The 21,333-nt window shown below is 36.0% G+C and overlaps 1 protein-coding gene across 1 annotated transcript in view; it reads left to right on the top strand.

The window, feature by feature from the left end:
• Window positions 1–3,110: 3,110 nt before the first annotated feature.
• The window catches only part of LOC130245253 (RNA polymerase II elongation factor ELL), an 82,405-nt gene continuing 64,182 nt past the window's right edge, over window positions 3,111–21,333 (top strand). The window contains exons 1-2 of the mRNA XM_056477878.1: window positions 3,111–3,275; window positions 10,245–10,292. Coding sequence (XP_056333853.1) covers window positions 3,138–3,275; window positions 10,245–10,292 — 186 coding nt within the window. The 5' untranslated portion in view covers window positions 3,111–3,137. The remainder of the gene's footprint in view (window positions 3,276–10,244; window positions 10,293–21,333) is intronic.

The raw sequence follows: 21,333 nt of genomic DNA, 5'->3' as shown, positions 1-21,333 counted from the left end.
TCTCAGATCACAAACTGTTTAAGATTCAAGGCTATAAAATTTTAATATATATATATATATATATTTTTTTTTTTTTGCTGCACTACCCCAGTGAATCTCATGTACTTAAATCACTATTTACAGTACAACTTTGACACTTCATTAATGGATATCTGCCTAATAGAACATGAATGCATGTGTACAGTATATTTAATGTAAGATGGCATAATTTTCCAAAGCAATTCCTGTAAGCACAATCTGAAGTAGCATATATTATAGATTTTTTTTCATCCAGCCGGCTTCAGATGTCCCTGTATCTCAGACAGCCATATGGCAAGTAGAGTTTCCATTAGAGACTATGAGAGAGAGCTCCTTAATCCAAAGGCCCAAGCACCTTGTCTGTTGGGGATTATGTCTTCCAATTAACCTAAATTCTCTATTTTTCCCGCTCACTGTCCATTTCACTTCATCTGTTTGCAAGCTTAAAAGGTGCAGATGATTGCCTGGCTAGATTAAGTGAATCGTTTTTCTGTATGCACATTTTCCATCGTGTTTAAAATGACAGTCTGAGCTTTTCCCTCATCATTTTGTTCACAGGACATTTCTTTAATACCTTGTAATCTTCAAGACTTGCAATTGCCGCTACAATGAAGCTCTCTCAGACATACTCATATTTGCTTGCTTTATCTCAGACTGATAGCCGTTGTTTTTCAACTGACTTATTTCAGGAGAATATTTGTTTTTTATTTGATATGCTACTGGAAAAGCGGATTTGACATGCAGTTTTCTTCGGACGTGAAATTCAGATTTTTCAGATGACTTGATGGTATATCAGTGTTTGGTTTACAATTACATTTTACCTTGTTATATAAACCTTTAGCTTTTATCTGTTCCAACTTATCTCTTTAAGTATCTACAGTATATGTTGTAATTTAATAAGATTATAAATGATTTGTACTAAGCATATTTATATAGCTATAGTGCAAAAATTGTCTTTTTGTATTTATTTATGAATTAACTTGTTTTTAGTATAAACTTAATTAGAATACATATGCACATATACAGGCACATAGCCAGGGGGGGTTTGGGTGGTTCTAAAGACCCACCCTCCACTGACAAAGGTCCAGAATTTGTCCCACATGAGCTCATTTGTCCTATTTTGACTGATATGCTATCATAAATAGTGAAAATAACCCATCGAAGAAAGCTTTAAGATGGAAAATATGATGTACTGTAAGTGAAGACATCTTTCATGACTGGGTGACTGCATTGTTGTTAAATAGAAAAAACATTTGACAATTAACTCTTATTCTAAATTTCTGACCTTATTCTTGAAAGAAAATAGACCAATATAAAAGGTGTAAAGCAACAAAAGTTAATTTTGAAGCATATTAAAGTTAATTTTAATACTAAATTAGGCTATTGTTGTCATTCATGAATTTTCAAATTTACATTTTTACAAGAGAGGCTAGAGAAATTGGGATGCTTTATTATTATGTTTTATTTTTTTATTATTTAAATGGCCAAATTCTGACTGAGGAAATTTAAACGTGCTGGCCAGTTTATTATTTGCCTAATAAATGACAATGGACTAAACCGTTTTTAAATAAAACCTTTAGCAGAATAATTTATTTCTAAAGATATATGATGTGCTAAATTTGTATTTTAAAAATAATAAGTTTAAATAAGTTTTTTTTTTCATGTTTCTTTATTCTAAATCTTTAGGAAATGTTTTGGTACATCAAAAAGTATAGTTATGATGACCATTCGACATGCTAATCCAGAAAAATAGTGCTTAAAAAGTCACTAAAATGTAGTTAAATAGAAAATGAGGGGAATAACTGCAAAAAACGTCCACTTTCAAAGAAAAAAACCAGACCATGTACATTTAGAAATGTCAACATTTAGTATGCAAGTCTGTCATTTTGTACATTAAATTCAGGTAAAATGTCTAGTCTAACACTTCACATAACTTTTGTGAAAATAAAATGTCAAAATATAGGTGAAATAATATTCTTGTTCTGGCCTGTATTGTCATAAAAAGTAATTTAAATATTTTAAATTACAAAATACTTCTGATGAGCAAAACCTATATATATATATATATATATATATATATATATACATACACACACAGTTAAAGTCAGAATTATTAGCCCCCCTTTGAATTTTAATATTATTTATAATAATATTTTTTTCTACCGGAGAAAGTCTTATTTGTTTTATTTTAGTTAGAATTGAAGGCGTTATTATTTTCAAACACCATTTTAAGGTCAAAATTTTTTAAGTGGTGCTCACTGCAGAGCCACCTTAAGCTATATATTTTTTCAATAGTCTACAGAACAAACCATCGTTATACAATAACTTGCCTAATTACCCATATATATATATATATATATATATATATATATATATATATATATATATATATATATATATATATATATATAGGGCTGATTTAACCAATAAGCTACTGTAGGTAAGCAGCCGCTTAGGGCCCCGGGGAATTGGGGGCCCCGACCAATGCCAAGAAGCATTAATCATGTAGCTTTTTTAATAATTTTCTATCATATGTTGTAAAATGTGTCTATAACCATATTTTACCTGTATTACTTCTTTTTAAAACCTGGGCCCCCCCTGAATAGTAGAACATTTCTTTGGTACTGCACATGCAAATATTACTATCTAATCACGAATATGGCTAATTACCTGTACATATAGCTATTTTGTGAAGTTGTTTATTGTATTTAAGTTTACATTAAGAAGATAAAGGTTCCACATAAAATATATTTTTAACATGTAGTTTATTTACAAAAAAAATAAAAAATAAAACATAAAACGAATCTACAGAAGAAAGAAATATCTATACATAGAAAGAGAGTTTTAATGTTAGGGCCTCATACATGGAATTGCTTGTGGCCCCCAAATTACTAAGTCCACCCCTCGATATATTTATCTCTATTACATTACCGTATTATTAAAAAGCGGAGATGTCAGTTCCGTAGGTTTAATAGTGAAATGCACATGCACATTGAGTGTGTGCGCGCGCGCGTGTTTGTGTGTGTGTTTATGACGTCGCCACAACGCTGTCTCGTAGCCCCGCCCGGCAGAGAGTGACGTTTGGACGAGAATGTCGCCAGTTCACCTCAGTTCCAGACATGGCAGCGTTGAGACAGGAGCATCGGTATGGACTCTCCTGTGGAAAGATTAATAAAAGCATTCCCAACAAAACCATCTTTCACGTCAAACTAACCGACACGGCCATCCGGACGCTGGAAGCCTATCAGAATCTCAAGGTAACGCGTTTTGCTTCGATTTCGCCACTGTTCATTTGCTCCACTGATCTCAATGGGACAGAAAGAAAAGTTTACAACTCACAACTTCCAAAAACAGTGCCTTCCGATAGCTGCTTGTAAAGTGTTGATTCGTTCAGGAAAAGTGTGTCGGTCCAAGTGCCATATGCTGTCTGAACAGGGACAGAGAGTACCAGGAGGAAATCGGACGCAGTCAGTTGTTACTGTTGCGTTAAAGTTGGTGTTGATTTAGGCTCTTAATTGTTATGGTGTAGCAAAAATAAATATGTCAATCGTGTTATTTTTTCCCCTTTAAGCCAGTTGAAATTGGCTTTACAAAATCTCCCCGTCCTGCAGTTTAGAATAGGGATAAAGTCGCCGCTTTAGGTATTTTTTTTTTCTAGTAAATGATACTAAATGCAACATGACACCGTCAGATCCTGGACTATGTATTACTTATTCTAATTATTGGCATTTTAAATCGAAAAATGTTTATTTTGCCCGGAACTCTGACGGGGATCTTACGGTCTGAGAGGGGCTCAAGGCTCAAGCTTGAACTCATCAACTAAACAATAAGTGCCATTTAACAATTTAAATAGCCTAGTCATAGAGATTAATGTTATGTTTTTCACATCACTCATTTCATTACTGTCTTTCATACACTCAAAGATTTTCATTTGCTTCAAATGGTGAACTGTTCACAGATTTAACACACATTTAACCTCGTATTGTTAAGTTTAGACCTGCTTGCATTCAATTAGTACGCTAAATATAGAAATTGCCTGGCAAACGGACAGTTCCATTTAAAACAAATACGTTTTTATCTCTTATTTGTGTTGTTACAAACCTAACATTATATGTCTTTTTAACACTAGAGTGATATATATTCTAATGACAGCACCTCCTTTCACTTTTATTGTATTAAAGAACCTGCAACGTAAGTGACTGTACACTTGAGGCTGGCAGTAAACAGTAACATTATAACGTTATATCATTCTGTATTCCAGTGAAAGGTTTTAAGCAGGACGCGGATGTACATTAATTTGCGTGAATCCTCCCTTCAAACGCCTCACGTAAAGCAAATTTCTTGCACGCCGCGTTTTTGCTAGTTATCCTCCGTTAGGGTAATCGATATGCTTATCAATGTCGCCGTCGGGTAGACGGCACAGATTCCAGTAATATCAATACCTCAGCGGTAAAACGTGTTCGCCAGCTGGACGGGGCTCGCAGCCAGTTCGCTTCATATGAGCTCCAGCGCTTCTCGTCGGTGATTGGACGATAAAGGTGTGTTTTTGTTGGCGTGCTCTGTCGTATTGTTGTTAGTGCTTTAAACGCTTGGACGCCGTCCCGATGTCATCGCTTATTGGTCAGTCGGCCGGAGTAGAATGTCGTTTGACCCAATCAGAACGGGAGAAGACTTCCTTGAGCTTGCAACAGGAGCTCCATAATGAACGTTCTCCTATTGTCGGTCATATGTGACCTAGTAGAATAAGTGAAAAGTAGGAAATAAATCCTTAATCTTTAGGATTTTGAGGGGTTTTGTTAGTAATCTGTTTGTGTTTTTGTCAGTGAATGTACAATGTTTATCTCTCCAATCTGTCTCAATAACTGTCAGTAACAATAACAAAGCTGACAGTCTGTCAGGGTGAAATATTTGAGGGTCTTTCTTTAAATCAAGTTGCATTAAGCTGAGGTGGAAGTTTCAAAAAATCATGTTTTGTCTAAAATTGAACAAATTAAGTGAGTTTATGCTTAAAACAAGGACAAATTAGATTATATTCAACTTTATTGTCTTTATGTACAAGGTAACGAAATTCTGTTTAGGTCTAACCAGGAGTGCGATAGCAGCAAGCGCAGGATATAAGTATAAGTTATAAAGTGCAATTATAGAAAAACTATGGTGATATTTACAGATGGATGTACTATGAACATTATATACAGGTTGTATTAACTATGAACAGAGATTTACAACGGATAATTATATGTACAGGTTGCTAATAAAAATCAGAAGTATGCAGATAGATATGAACATAAAAATGTATACACTCTCAGAAATAAAGGTACGCGAGCTGTCACTGGGGTGGTACCTTTACAAAAGGTACAAATTTGTACCTAAAAGGTCCATATTAATACCTCAGGGGTACATATTAGTACCTAAAAAATTCTAGTTACTAATATATACTTTTGAGGTATCAATTTGGACCCTTCAAGTACAAATGTGTTCCTTTTGAAAAGGTACCACCCCAGTGACAGCTTGCGTACCTTTATTTCTGAGAGTGTATGTACAGTGGGTATGTACAATGTACTCCAAATGTCACTGGAGTAAGGAAATAGTTTTTTTTTTTGAATTAAGTTGGCAGATTCATTATTGTTTTTATTGATAACTGTCATTTGAATCAATTTCACAGAAAAAAAAACAACAACTTTTGTTTCATCTTCTTCCATGGTAAATATATAGAAATAATAATCTGTAGATATGTAAAATGATCACTTTTTTAATGAGACATGATCAGAAGTTACAGCTATTTAAGCTTGTGATATTTAAATGATTTAAAACTAACTATAATAGACATTGGTTGGTCGTATGTTGTGCTTGCTGTAAATGAACATTTAGAGATATATATATCGTTCGCCTGTCAGCAGTTTTCTTTACTTGTTCTTAAGTTGTTATAAAGGCTTAATTATGATCATAAAACCTGCAGATAAACCTCTAAATACACTTGATAATAGTTAAATATTTAAGAATTTCACTTTAATTTTATGTTAAAAGTTGTGGTAAAAGCTAATAAATTATTAGCATTTACAGTTTTTGGTGAAATGTGATGCTGTTGGTAGGTCTGGGTTTAACTACTGGTATGTTTATCAGTTACAGATTAGGTAAAAAAAATAAACAAACACACTTAATTCATTGTAATAAGTCCAAATACATGGTCAAGTCAGGTCAACAGACACCCCACTGTCCTCCTCTGAACTATGCTCAGTATGTGCTTATAGGCTTTCACTGCAACAGTACAAAAACCAAAGTTCAGGATAGCTACAGCACCACCACCACCACCTCCTTCAGTAATGTTTAGCCACTAATCCGACCACATGACAACAAGCACATAACCAATAAGCCTGTATTTTTTAATAAGCAACTTGATATGCACTGTATGTGTGGAGTGACATGAGGGCCTCTCCCAGTAACATCCATAATAGATAAACATGCTTGTTGACCACAGCTCCAGCTGTACCTTGAAGATAATAACAACTATCTTTTGACCTTGTTCAATGGTTTCAAGCTATGTGGGGGAAGCCTCATTTTTCTCCTTTCTGTCTCAGCAATTTACATTAGTGATGTGAACGAGGCTTTTTCATATATATGTTGTTAATGCTTCTAGACGTTGTATTGAGCTGAGGGTTAAAAGCTCAGATCGCGAAAGATGGTTATGTAAAAGGCCTATTTGTGCACTCTTTATGTGGTGGACAAACACCAAAGGGTAGATAATGTCCAGCCCTGCTTGATTTTGTCTGACGCACCTTTAGAAAAAGCTTTTTGTAGCTTACCTTTGTCCTAATTAGTGCTAAGAACTCAGCGCCGTGGCTAAAAGCTTTTCCCATGATGTTTGCCCTGTCCCACCCCCACTTCTTATACACACTCAACATCCTCACACTCATCCATGCCTCGCACAATAACATTTGATTGACTCACGTAAGGTCTTTCAAGTTGATATTTATTAATCGGACACATTCCAGTGCAGATTAGTGAAGCCCGGCCTTGATCTTTAGGCTCGCACAAGCAGAACCATGGCACCGCCGAGAGGCCAGTGACAGCCAGCCTTTCATTCTAACAGAAACAACCCCCCTCGCTTGCAGTCTGCATGAATTAATACAGGAGAGAACTGTGCCTCTGCCAATGAGGGCAAGCAAGTAATAGGACACTGTAATTACTGTGAAGAGAGGCCAATAGGTAGGCATGATATTTCACTGAAGTTAGAACCTAAACACAGCTTGTGGAAATGCTGGCATTGTGGGCAAACACTTAAGAGAAAGAAAACTCGAGTCCCTCCAGACCTGTATGATTCACTTTGCTAAACAAAAAGGTAATTTATCTTTGTTTTGTCCTTACTGATAAAGTTAATGGGGTCTTTCATTGCACGGCAAAGGAAAATTACCAAAAGGACCCAAAAAACTTTAGTTTTACAATTGAAAGTTACAGAGCTTGTTAGTTTTGCCTGACTTCTTAGTGAGGCGTTTACATGTTATTTGTGCATGTGTGTGTAAACATAACATTCTGTAGTGCATTTACTTATTGCTTAAGGCCATTTCGGTCATCATACAGTAAACATCTGTCATCTTCTCATCAGTGACATTCAGTCTGAATAGTTTCTTAGTCAATGTGTGTAAAGCGTCTTATTGGACTCTTTTAATGCTTCCAAACAGTTTGCTGCGTGTCTTAAGGTAGTTCAGTATAATGCGATTTTAATTTATTTTTATTTTTTAATTAATTTATTTTTCTTTTTTTTTAATTAATTAATTAATTTATTTTAAAAATTTATTTATAATTTTTTTTTTTATTAAACTTTCTAGGTGCGATTTGAATGGGCAGGAATTGCAGGACTGATTTTTTCTAATCCACATTGACAGGAAAAAATAAAGTAGTGACTACAGGTTGAAGGAATGTACTGGAGTAAAAGTACTGATACGGCACAAAAAATGTACTCAAGTAAAAGTACACATTTTTATAACTACTAAGTAAATAACCATTTCTGAGAAAAACTTCTCAATTACAGTAATTTGTTACTTTACACCACTGCCAGCGTTGGGGAAAGTTACTTTTGAAAGTAATTCATTACAATATTGAGTTAATCCCCAAAAAAGTAACTAGTTGTGTTACATAGTTACTTTTTATGCTAAGTAATGCTTTACATTTAGGAATGCTCATTTTGGTTAATTTTGGCAACTGACAACTGCCGATCGTTGACCGATTATTAACGGTTAACTGGTCAAATTAATATTAAATTATTATATAATTAAAAAAATAATCGACATGTCTTTTTTTGTGTCTGACACATTAAATATTGCACTTTAAATACTGATTTATTTTAACATGCGAATATATTAATAACAGAACATCTTCACGCACCTACAGTGTTTCCAACAGCATAGAAATATAAATTTTATTAAGCAAAAAGAATAAAATCGATAGTTCTGCCCTAGATATTGTTCACTTAAATTACAAATTTAGAATACGAAACGAAAACACTGACTGGATCATTTTTGGGAACCAGCAAAGGCTGTTTTTTCCCATCGTATGTTTTTTCTTTCATTTGATTGAAGAATGAATAAGACGCAACTGACGTAACGCACTTTTTCTGCTCAAGCTTGACTTTTATTTCAACTGCGAGCACACAGCGCACAACGGCAAAAACACGAGTCGCACAGGGCGCATAAGCAGTGTGCAAAACACTCACGGCCGTTAGTAAACCATTCAAAAGAGTCCCCTCTCAATGCAAAAAGCACGTTCGCTGTGATCGGCCCCTTATGCAGCGAAACTTAAATATATAAAATAATATTTTTAAAATCATTTAACTGGTACTATTAATCAGTTACAAACACACCTTTTCAGTTAACGGGTAATCTATTATTTTGAGCATCCCTAGTTACATTACTTTGAAATTACTTTTGCGTTATTATTTTGCTTTTTATTACCTGGCAGAGGCTTGATCTCTTTCAGAACTTTCTTTTTTTTCTTTTGTTCTGCACTTAACAACACACTGGGGAAAGGAAAAACGTTATCTGATAACTTTCTGAGCCCAGAGCTATACATGTCGAATATACAGATTATTTAAAGTTTAAAGCAACATGTTTGCTACTTTTGTACTATTTATCTTAAGTAAAATCCCTGTCCATTGAGACAATCCTCCTTTCCTGATGAGTTCAAAATAATAAACACATTCTCTTATTGACTGCATGATTCATGACTACTTTAATTGTAATTCAGCAATTTATTTTTTAAAAGTTAATTTATTAAAGTAAAAAGTAACTTGCGTTACAATTTCAAAAAGTAACTCAAATATTATTACTTATTTTTAAAAGTAATGCGCTACTTTACTCATTACTAGGACAACACGGAATCTGCACACACAGAAATCCACAGATTTTTGGCCCATCATTGAATCTATATATTTACTTGTGTAAATGTGTGTAAATTTATATCGATTCAGTTTTTTATTTAATTTCAGTTACAATATTGACTAATATGAAAGGTTTTCTATCAATTTATGTGCAATACAGTTTGTGCAGTAATATTTTCTGTCTTTTAGTAGATATATGATAGACTTGCTTTGTTTACCAAATAAGTGGATCTACTTAGATTTGCATTGTAAACATTTAATAGAAGTTATAAAAGCTATTATTTTTATTTAATATCTTAAGATTTTAGTTACGATACTCCCAAAATAATTCCACATAAATTCACAGATTTTTTCTTTTTACAAAATTCTCAGCAGAAATAGCAAAAAATGTCCGCAGTTTCTGTCTGGCCCTACTCATTACTTAGGAAAGTAATATTATTACGCAACTCATGCTACTAGTAATACGTTCCCCTCAACACCGAATATGACTATGATGTAGTTACTAGAACACCTTATATTGTAAATTAAAAATGTGAAAAATTATTATAAATAATATGTTATGGTAAAACCAAATGCTAAACCTGCAAAATAATAAAGTTTTAATTTTAATTGAATATTGATAGTTTAATGGGTGCATTTACAAAGTTTCACTCCCACACTAAAAACTAAACAAAAAAATGATGTGTCTCTTCTGAATTCAACTGCATTATGAGAGTTAAAGCATTCATTATGATTCAACCTAGAAATTCATGTGGAGATGATGCATTTCCAGTATTTCATCCCTGTTTCTAATCCTTTTCTATAAAAATACTAGATGCTTACCAACCTCTTGTACCTTTTTTTCTTCTGTCCCCAGGGGTCCTTACCAAATCAGCCGGCAATTTGCTTCAAGGGGAACCAGGGGGTAAGATGAATGTGTTTTTCCTCACCCCTCCTGATGCCTAAAAATTGCAATGCTTTAATTAGACCTGATTGTTGAGTCGTGCAGCAAAAAAACTCACGGCACCCCTCAGTCGCCTGCACTCCCTCTCAATATTTCATGAGCTCCTAAACCAGTGCCTGACACGGACGGGGAACTGTAGCTTGCAGTGACGCCACCCTCAGGGCCTGCTTGACTAGATTGGGAACATTTATATAATTATAGTAGCGTGCATGTTCATAAGCGCAATTATGTGCCGTAAATCAGCAGAATGTCATTGTTTGGATGAGATTCTAGGGTTTTGTAACCTTGGCGGGCCAAAGGTTGGGTTTATATGAGAGTATTGTTATTTACAGCTTGTGAAATTGGTGTGCGGTCACACTGTACGGCCTATGTGGATTTTTAGTAGGGAGTGCATTCCGGTGAAACTGCTTTAAAGAAAGATGCCTGTGTCTAACCGGATTAACACATTCAGCTGTAGCACACCTTCTCATCAGCGCCTGCTTGTCACTATCGGGCCCCCGTCTAATACATAGCCATCTGATCCAGAAGCTGGACAGGAAAAGGACCCGCTCCATATACAAACGGCGGACTGTGTGACTCTCTTGCGGTCGGAAGCCCGGGAGAAGCTACTCAACACCCCCGAGCTGCTCGCCAGGTTACTGGGTCAGACTGGCAACTGGAAAGGCTTTGTCAAGAGCTCTGGGAAGAGGTGGGGGTGTTGGTAAACCCAAGGGAGCCTCTTGTGTCTCTATGCCTGTTGTCTCAGTGCAGACATGAAAGACCTGCGACGAGGAGGAGATATAACCGTGGTCGCCGTGTCTCCTAAAGCATCGTTCGACCCCCATTGATTCCACAATTACAATATGCAGAATGCTGTCACATGTAGTAATTGAGCAAAATCTGATCTAATGGAGTTTCCTTCTGCTTTAAAATTGGAGTAGTGTAGTTGTGTCAAGTGTGTAAAACTGGAATCCGTTCTAATTGTCGAATTAGATTTAGTGATTATATCTTTAGCCCATTGCATATTCAAATTGGCTGCAGTAAATTCGAACGTTTCCCCTCCTCCTCAGATAATAGGCTGCTGGGCATTAATGAGGTATTTGAGCCAAGTGTGTATGTGTGTGTGTGCGTGTTTGTATGTGTGTCAGGGTGACAAATTAAGCTATTACAGCTGGGGGTAGGGAGTGATGTTAAGTCCACAATACTGAAACCATGTTATCAGTCATTCTATTAGCTTAAACCTGGGGATGCTTTCACTTCAGTCAGACTTGATGTGATACGGAGTATCATCGTTTTTACTACGGATTGATATCTTTGCAGAGCAGTCAGGAGATTGACGTTCCCATTTCTGATCTTTCTTAACACCTGGGAAAACATAGTTTATTATGTTTTGTTCCATCATGTGCTCGCTCTTGTTTCTAAACGTTCACCTTCAGTTGTTGTACACACATTGTCTACACATGCAAAAGTTGGGCTGGATCAAAGACTATAGAATACACAAGACGTGTCACTTGTATAGTTTTGAATTAGTAAAAGTGTAGCGGTTAATATGGAGAACGAAGCCCCGCCTACTAGTACAGTAACCTATCATCGATCACTATAAAGTATGTTTTGAACTTAAAAGTGCAGTAGGTGATTGTCTTCAGACGGATTTGTTGTGCTGGTTGACAGTCCTTCACATTTCAATAGTCATGAATAAAGCAAATTATCTAAATGTATTTATGTGTATTTTTATATTCTGGGTAAGGCATAAGACTAAAAATGTTCAGATAATTAAATATAGTTGAGCCAATAATTCTGATAAGTAGCCCAAACTGTCTGTCAGCAAATGGAGATTTCAACAACTGTGCACCCGTTCACGCAGATCCGCTGATGTGCGTTCACACGCAATCATGTCAACACGACACTAAAAACAATCAATCAAAACTCAATAAAAACTTTTTAAAATCCTTTTGCTTTTATAAGTGACTTTGGCACGCTGGAGGAAGGACGACACCATGGCTGAAGTATTTAGTTTAGATGGGTAATGTTATGTTTTAAAACTATTTTAGTCACGCAAAGCTGATGTAGATTGTGTTTTTGTTACGAATAGGTTATATTACTGAACCACTGAAATCTTCCGGCGATAGATTGTGACTACTTTCAGTTTCATAAGGCACAGCATCAATAATGTAGATTTTACATTAGTAAACATAAGTAAATAGCGCTGGCAAATGACATGATCTAGTGGGCCTCTGTCATCTTTAATGTGCGCGTTCGCAATTTCAGGAGTCGTGGCTTTGATGACAGGGGAGAAATTGAATTTGAAAAAGATAATATGCTAACCGGTTAGCATTTAGGCAGATCACCTACTGCACCTATAAGTATATGTCTGCAATTATGAATATGCACTGGAATTTTTTGTCTTATATTTTGTCCATCTTTCCTCACTGTGGTGATGTATTTCCTGTGAAAATTTGAAAAGTTTTTGTGGAATATGAAAATGTAGGTACTTTAAAATAATCCTAATTGTACTGCTCAATATGTGTGGTGAAACACGCAGTGTTTGACTTTGGTTTAAAGGAACAGTTAAACAGTTGAGTTTTACCATTTTTGAATCCATTCAGCCTATCTCCAGGTCTGACGGGAGCACATTTAGCTTGGCTTAGTATAGATCATTTAATAGCATTAAACCTTTAGCATCCTGCTCAAATGACCAAAGATTTGTGCAATTTTTCGTATGTAACTCTTGACTCTTCCATACCTGTTAACATTGGGATGTGAAAATAAGGGATATGCCATAAAAAATAAGGGATATGCCACCATAATAAGGGACATTACCCCCCCCCCCCCCCCCTAAAAATCTCCAAATTGCTAAATATGTTTATTTGGAGCGGTTTTATTGTAAATAAACTGTTAAATGGTCAGTGACATGTTTTATTATTATTATTTACAAAAGAAAAAATAAATAGTATACATTAGCAGCAAATACATTAGCATACAGTTCAGCTTATTAAAATGAAAAGCTATTATAATGAAATAGATTCAAGCTATCAAATCTCATTAGCCGTTTCTTCACTGTATAACTTACACATTCTGATTAAAGAGCAACGAATGAATCTCTTATTTATTTAGATTTTTTTTTCGTTTTATTACATTAAATAACAGGTGTCACTTTAAAAATGCACAGATCTAACGTTATAATGAAAACTTTCTATTGCTTTCCTTACTTTTTATGCTCATTTAGGACAAAAATAGTTGTGTTTGAAAAAAATCTCCCAAGATCGACATCTTTAGATATTATTATTATTAATTATGTGTATATGTCTGTTCAAACACGCACCCAAAACCCAGACTTTCACTCCGCTTCAAATCGCGTGTACAGAATTTGTTTGGGAAACAGCGTCTATTTATCACTATGGACAGCGTCAGCTGACAGTCATGCACAACCATATGACTGTTTTGAGGATTGCATATGAAGGGGAGACGGCAACTGTAATGAAAAGGAAAGGGAATCCTGCTATAAACAAAGCGAAAGCACAGAACAAACTCACATTTAAGAGCAAGGGGCGGCCCCTGGTGGTTCGGCGGTATGGGTTGCGTAAAAGGAAAAAAGACTCTTTAATGTTTATTCTTTAATGGTTATTTCTCTTCAGAGAAAGACTGAAAATATGGGAGAAATACGGGAAAATACTTTTACAAGATGATATCGGGATAGAACTGTAAAATACGGGAGAATCCCTTTAAAAACGGGAGGGTTGACAGGTATGCTCTTCTGAAGTTACATCATGTATCAAGACCAACAGAAAATGAAAGTTGCTATTTACTAGGCCGATATGGCTAGGAGCTATTCTCTCTATCTGGTGTAATAATCAAGAAACAATTGTTTCCGTAACATGGCTGCAGCAGGCACAGTAATATTGGGCAATGCCTGAAAATAGTCCCCAGCACCAAGCCCTATGATTGCACCACCAGTTAGAATCTGTATAATATCATTGTGCCTGCTGCAGCCATGGTACTGCAGCGAAATGTCCTTGTTTTGGCGCAGGATTTTTATTTTTGTGCATTTCTAACATGCAATTATTTCCTACATTAAGAAAAAATGCTTGGAAAGGAAAGTAAAGTAAACACAATGCCATTTTCAAATATAAGTGGATTTATGTAGATGCAGCCTTAGCCAGGTAATTTTTTTCCTACTGCAGGAGGGCTGCCCCATACTAGGGAATTCCCATATAGCGTGTCCTGGCTTGTCTCCAGACTTTCACAACAAAGTCAGAAGTGAAAAGTCAGGATATGTCCTGCTGAGGATTGTCAGCTGCCATTTTCCACTAACTTGACAGTGCTTTGATAATGCATGCTCATGTGGCAGTTAAGAAATAATTTAGCCATGATTGGGTTTTTACGTACAGATGGGGGAGCGTTAATTTGCTCAATTTTTTCCATATGTGAAGGAGGATGATGCAACCGATGAGAAATAGCATGAGAAAAGAGGTTTCGAGTTGTAAAATTCTTTCATATTGCAGGGAATGATCCTCAATCCTGGAGGATTTATGGAATCTCAGTGTCTTTGATGGCGTCACTAGGGAGGTTCGGGTTCGAATTCTCAAACACTGGGATTTCACATCATGTAGCCCCGTTTTCTTTTGGTAATTGGATTTTTGCTGCACAAAATGAGTTATGCAGAGGCTACAGATATAGATGTCGGTTTCAATTAACAGAAATGATTTTCACAAAGCAAAGTATCAAGGAGTAATGGCTGCGTTCTGCATTTTCAGCCTATATCTAGGAAATCTTGTACAACTTTTTTCCAGTTCTTGTATTATACATGCATTTTTATGATCTCGTATTAATCAAGAGACCAAGACAAGGACATAAGTGAGAGAGAATATTAAATTAGAGAGCATATTATACTGCAGAAATGTGGAGAAGTTGCATCGCACAATTTACATAATTCTTTTGTGGGTCAGTGACAAATTAGGATGTCTGAGAATGATGGATGTCTTTGATGAAGAAGAGAAAGCTTTCATAGATCCAATTTAAAGCAGACGCCAAGTTCTTGAGAATTGGATCATTGTGTCATATTGGTGTGATGCTTTTTTCTTTGGAAAATGTATTTAAAAAATGCAACTTCTACATGATTCTACTGTTAATATTCTCTTTCACTTATAACAAGGGCACTTGTCTCTCACTTGATAACAATGCATGCATAATCATCTCACAAATTTGATTATCTGTTGGCTTGTTGAGAGATAAAGTCAGATTAGTCATCCTATTTAAATTGGCGCAAATTAAAATTATGATCTGTTTTAATCCATATGGCACTTGAATATATGAATTAACCATGGGAAAAAATACTAACTTAACAACAGATGTCCCCAATTCAACATGGGCTCATTCTGAAAACGTAGCTCTATATAGAATTCTGGAGATCCTGAAATATGTAGCCGGAAGTATGTATGGCTGCAATTCCATATGGACTGCTTTCCCGTTGTTACCAGTTTGCTCAGTAGCTCACCACGTACGTCGGCGTTGAGATGCAGAGAGGAGTTGACCATTACGACGGGGTTTGAGTCCGGTGAAGAACGGTTCAAGAAAGCGGGTAAGGCAAAAACTGAATCCAAAGTATAAAATAAACGAGTAAATAACAGGGTGTGAATGTGGTAAAATCTGAAAACGTGGTAAAAATCAGGCGACGACGTTTCTTTTTCTGTATTGCTTTTTAAAACTGTCGGTTGGGTGGGTGGGTCAATCGGTGCTTTTATAAAACACTAATGGTTGGGTTTAAGGAAGCAAGAGTGTGGGTCAGTCGATTGGTCAGTCATTCAATCAGTCGACAGTAGCCTCTGGTGGATTTACGCGAGAAGAGATCTCAAAAAAGTGTATACAGCGGCCTCTGGTGGATTCACGAAAACAAAGACTGCAAAAAAGCAGCTCCCAGGACGTATTTGATGCTTTCTAGAAATGTATATAGATGTACGTTTTCAGAATAAGCCTGGCTTGCCCCAGTTCCAATCTTTGAGAATGGCTCGGGACGTCTGTAATGAAGTTAGTAAGTAAGCAATGCTTTCAGTGATCCAATCACAAGTGCTCAGTCAGGATACATTACTTTTTCCACCTGGTATTGAAGTGTGTGAAAATGAGTCTGTTGTTGTGACCATCTTGAGTTTAGATTTTGTCAGCACATACACTATGGCTCTTATTTTGTCACGCTCTACATGACTTGCTGGAGAACTTAGTTCAACACATGAGTACTATTGAATAGACAAAGCAGCTTATGTGAGTGTTGAAAAACAAGAGTATGAAAAGGATATGGAAGGCAACTATGATATCAGTCAAAATCTGTTTGCTTTAGTACAACACAGCACAGTATGAAAAGCTTATTTTAGTGTGCTTTCTCACAACATGACCTTACAACTAGTCGTATATTAAGTCAGCAAGTAGAGAGGAGGTGGTCTTTTAGTGCTGTGCCTCTGTAAGTGGTCAAAAGTGGACAAGCTCAAAACATTTTGAAACTTTTATCAGGGTATCCGCAGGGTCTTAAAAAGTCTTAAAATGTCTTAAATTTCAAAATCAAAATTTTAGGCATTAAAAAGTTTTAAATTTACTGAAATATTGTGTTATAGGTCTTAAATCATTTTAAACAGGTCTTAATTTTCCTATGTCCATGTAAAGCTACCTAATCCATGTATTAACTGTATTTACCAACTCTATTTCTATTTCTATTTATAAACATATGGTTCGATTATCTTCCTTACAATAGTATTTGTTTCAATGGTTTTTAATGTTTTAACTGGGCCATTAGGAAAAAATCCTTAGCGTTTAGCCTTGTGTAAGTCTACAATTTCATTCATAATGGTCTTAAAAAGGTCTTAAAAAGTCTTAAATTTGACTTGACGAAACTTGTAGAAACCCTGTTTATAAATGCAGTATCAGTAAAAACACCTGTTCACTGTTTATGACTTTAAGCAGTTTTTCAAAAAGAAGCATTAGTTGCATGCCTTCCTGAAAGTGTGTGTGTGTGTGTGTGTGTGTGTGTGTGTGTGTGTATTTGTTTACCTTGCATTATGGGGACAAAATGTTCCCAAAAGTATTCGCTTGTTAAGTGTGACATCACGCGAAGCGGCTTTCAGGTCCAATCGCTCTATCAAACATTATGGGGAGACCCAACAAATCTAGTACTTTCGAAATAAATATATATATATATATATATATATATATATATATATATATATATATATATATATATATATATATTTATTTATTTATTTCGAAAGTACTAGATTTGTTGGGTCTCCCCATAATGTTTCTATATATATAGATATAGATATATATAGATCTATATATATCCTTGCCTAATATCAGATGGCCTGAAAGTAATTAATACATTTTTCATAAATTGTTAAAATATTGGTATACTTGTTAAAGTACAGAGACTGTTTTGTACACCATGATTTTATATAGAATTAATTTTAACGTATTCTATGACTAAAAAGTGGTCGTAAACGAAAATTTTCTAAGTTTAAATGAGTAGCGGACCCAGAAACAGTATTCTTTACATCACAACTTAACAAGAGAATAGCAATACCAGTAAATTTTGACTTTGTGGATATATTTTTTTTGTCCTGATTTTGTCCTGAAATGGCTTATAAAATTGAACAAAATTAAGTATTTTGAAAATGTAAAAATACAGATTGTTTCTTTTGTGAGGTTTGGGTTTAGGCATAGGGTCTGGAGTATATGGATTGAATATACAGTTTTTACAGTACAATTACATCAAGTCCCCATAAAGATAGCTGTGTGTGCATGTGTATTTGTTATGGTTGATGCCTCATTCACACTAGCAGTGACTTTGTAGCTGCCTGTTGCTCTGGGTGGTGATCTGCTGCAAATGCAGGTTTGTGTAGGTCTTTGTGTAGGTCTAAGCACGAAAAATACAACAGCCCTCTGAGTGAGCTGAGAGAGGATCATATGAGCTCTACTAGTGTTCCTATTGGCTGTCGCTCAAGAAAGTTGCTCTTCATTTGCATAAAGTTGTAGGAATCTCAACTTTGTCACGTCGCTCGACATGCCCACCTTGTCACCAACGGTCTCTGTCACTTGCATAAATGGAGATCCCTGTTAAAGCTGATTTATACTTCTGCATCAAGCGCACGCATATTCTCCGGCGCAGCCTTCATGCGATCGCATAACCCTTACCGTGGCCAACACCAACGTTGATGCGCACTTCTCAAAAAATGTAAATACACGTCACAACAACGTGTACCGCAAGCTCTGTGATTGGTCAGCTTGGTAGAGCTGATGAGTGTGGGCGGGACCGAGAGCCGTCCGAAACCGTTGGGAGCGAGTGTTTACAAGTGTGGAATCCCGTGAAGTAGCTCTAGGTGGAAAGTTTTGTTTTGGTTGCTGACTCTGAATGAGCAAATTGTAGCTACTTGTACATTAAGGTAGCGTTCAAAAAAAAAAAAACACCAGCGAAGAAACATAAAAACCTGCCTACACAAACAGCACTAAGAAGTGTAAATGCATGGCAATGCGCGAGGCATGCGCCGTGGGTCACGCCGATCACTCAACGCAGAAGTATAAATTAGCCCATAGTCGCTCAGTCTTCGTTGAAATGAACTTCTGCTTGTCGCTTTGCAGCTGTGAGTGGCTCGTAGTGTAAATGAGGCTTAATGAGGACAAATTGTATAACGACATGGTTATTACTTGGGTGTACGCTATTAAAGGAATAATTCACCCAAAAATTCTCCCAAAATTTACTCACCCTCAAATTTATTGAAACCTTTGAGTTTCCTCTGTTGAACACAAATGAAGTCAGGTTGAAGAAAGCTGAAGACCTGTATCCACTGGCATACACAGAAAAAACAAATAATATGGAAGTCAATTGTTACAGTTGTCAAAATATCTTTATTTGTGTTCAAAAGAAGAAAGAAACTCAGGTTTGGAACAAGTAAAGGGAGAGTAAATGATGACAGAACTATTTATTTTCTTTTTTCATTGTGAACTGTTCCTTTAAGGCGGTTTACAAGGACATGGCTTGTGCCCTTTATATTTAAAAGTGCTTAAAAATCATGCTTAAAGTCAAAATTGGCCACAGGTTTACTGTGAGGGTTAGGGTAAGGCCGAATAATAAGCTGTTTTTACAGTTTAAAATACATTACACCTATGAAGAGTACACATAAAGCATATATACATGTGTGTGTGTGTGTGTGTGTGTGTGTTCTGTGGAATTAGCTGGGGCTGAATGGTGGGGGGTAAAAACAAATACTGTGGAAGTCGATAGTCACAGGTTACTAGCATTTTTCAAAATAATTTTCTTTAAAAGAAGAAAGAAAATCATTTTGAACAAGTGAAGAGATAATAGATGACCAACTTTTCATTTGTCATCCCTTTAAGGTGGTTTGCAAGGAAATGTCTTGTGTCCTTATATTTCAAAATGCTTAAACATACTTAATGGGGTCTTTTGACATCCAAAATTTGCCACAGGTTTACTGTGAAAATTGGTATTAGGTGTAGGGTAAAGCAGGAGAGGGCACATAAACCATACTAGTACTTGTGTGTGCGTGTGCATTTATGTATGTATGTGTATGTACAGTTGAAGTCAGAATTATTAGGCCCCCGGAATTATTCACCCCATTGTTTATTTTTCCCCAAATTTCTGTTTAACGGAGAGATTTTTTTCAACACATTTCTACACATAATAGTTTTAATAACTCATTTCTAATAACTGATTTATTTTATCTTTGCCATGATGACAGTAAATAATATTTGACTAGATATTTTTCAAGACACTTCTATACAGCTTTAAGTGACATTTAAAGGCTTAACTAGGTTAATTAGGTTAACTAGGCAGGTTAGGGTAGTTAGGCAAGTTACTGTATATTGATGGTTTGTTCTGTAGACTTTTTTCAGAAAAAATATAGCTTAAAGGGGCTAATAATTTTGACCCTAAAATGTTTTTATTGCTTTTATTCTAGCCAAATAAAACAGATACGAATTTTTCCAGAAGAAAAAATATCATCGGACATACTGTGAAAATTTCCTTGCTCTGTTAAACATTATTTGGGAAATATTTAAAAAAGAAAAAAGAAAAAAAAAAATCAAAGGGGGGCTAATAATTCTGACTTCAACTGTATATGCATGCATGCATGCATGTATGTATGTATGTATGTATGTATGTATGTATGTGTGTATGTATGTGTGTATGTATGTATGTATGTATGTGTGTGTGTGTGTGTGTTCTGTGGCATTAGCTTGAGCTGAGTGGTGGGGGGTAAAACGTTTCTCTTTGCAATGTTCTCATGGTAAGTGTGTGAAGCTTCAGCTTCCCCCACTCGTCTGTCCCTCACGTCATTGCCCTGATTGTCTCAACCTGATCCTTTTTTTTTTTTCTCACACTGGGAATCACCAGTTCTCTATATCTCACACCTCCAATGATGTGTGTAGTTGATGTCTCAGAGAGTGTCTATTAGTGTAACGACATGTCTGCATATGCATTTACAGGGTATTCCATAGCATTAAATTTGAAGATGAGATGAATTTATACTAAAATTGTCTTGGGACCTGCAAATTTGTATGTATATGTTTGTCACTTAAGTGAGTAAAACTGTTTGGTTCTTGTCCTAGCCAGTGCCGCTATGTGTGTGTGTATGTGTGTGAGCCTGTTTTTTTTTCCTTCTTGAAAGCTAATTAGAATGACAATAAGAGGAATGAGCGTAGAGCGGCGAGTCTCTGGCAGCAGAGGCTGTGTGGGGGAAGCTGTCCCACGTGTGAATGAAAGGGCACACGCCGATTCTTTCATCCAGATGTGACGTGCTCTGCGATGTGCACAGGGACCCGAGTGCCCGTCTCGTCTGGGGCCCAGTGTTTTGACTGGCAGAGCAGCTTTCTGCACAGTTTTGCAAAGTCGTCTTTGACAGGGTCTTCGCTGGAGCAGAGAGGATCTTATTTTTTAATGTCAAAAGAAATCTTTGGTTAATTTTCAGCCTTTTGTTTCACCCCCAGATAATAGTATGATCTCATCATAGTGTATTTAAGTAGAACG

The sequence above is a fragment of the Danio aesculapii genome, chromosome 18 (genome assembly GCF_903798145.1).
Source record: "Danio aesculapii chromosome 18, fDanAes4.1, whole genome shotgun sequence".
NCBI lineage: Eukaryota > Metazoa > Chordata > Actinopteri > Cypriniformes > Danionidae > Danio > Danio aesculapii.
This window is presented reverse-complemented; position numbering and strand designations above follow the sequence as displayed.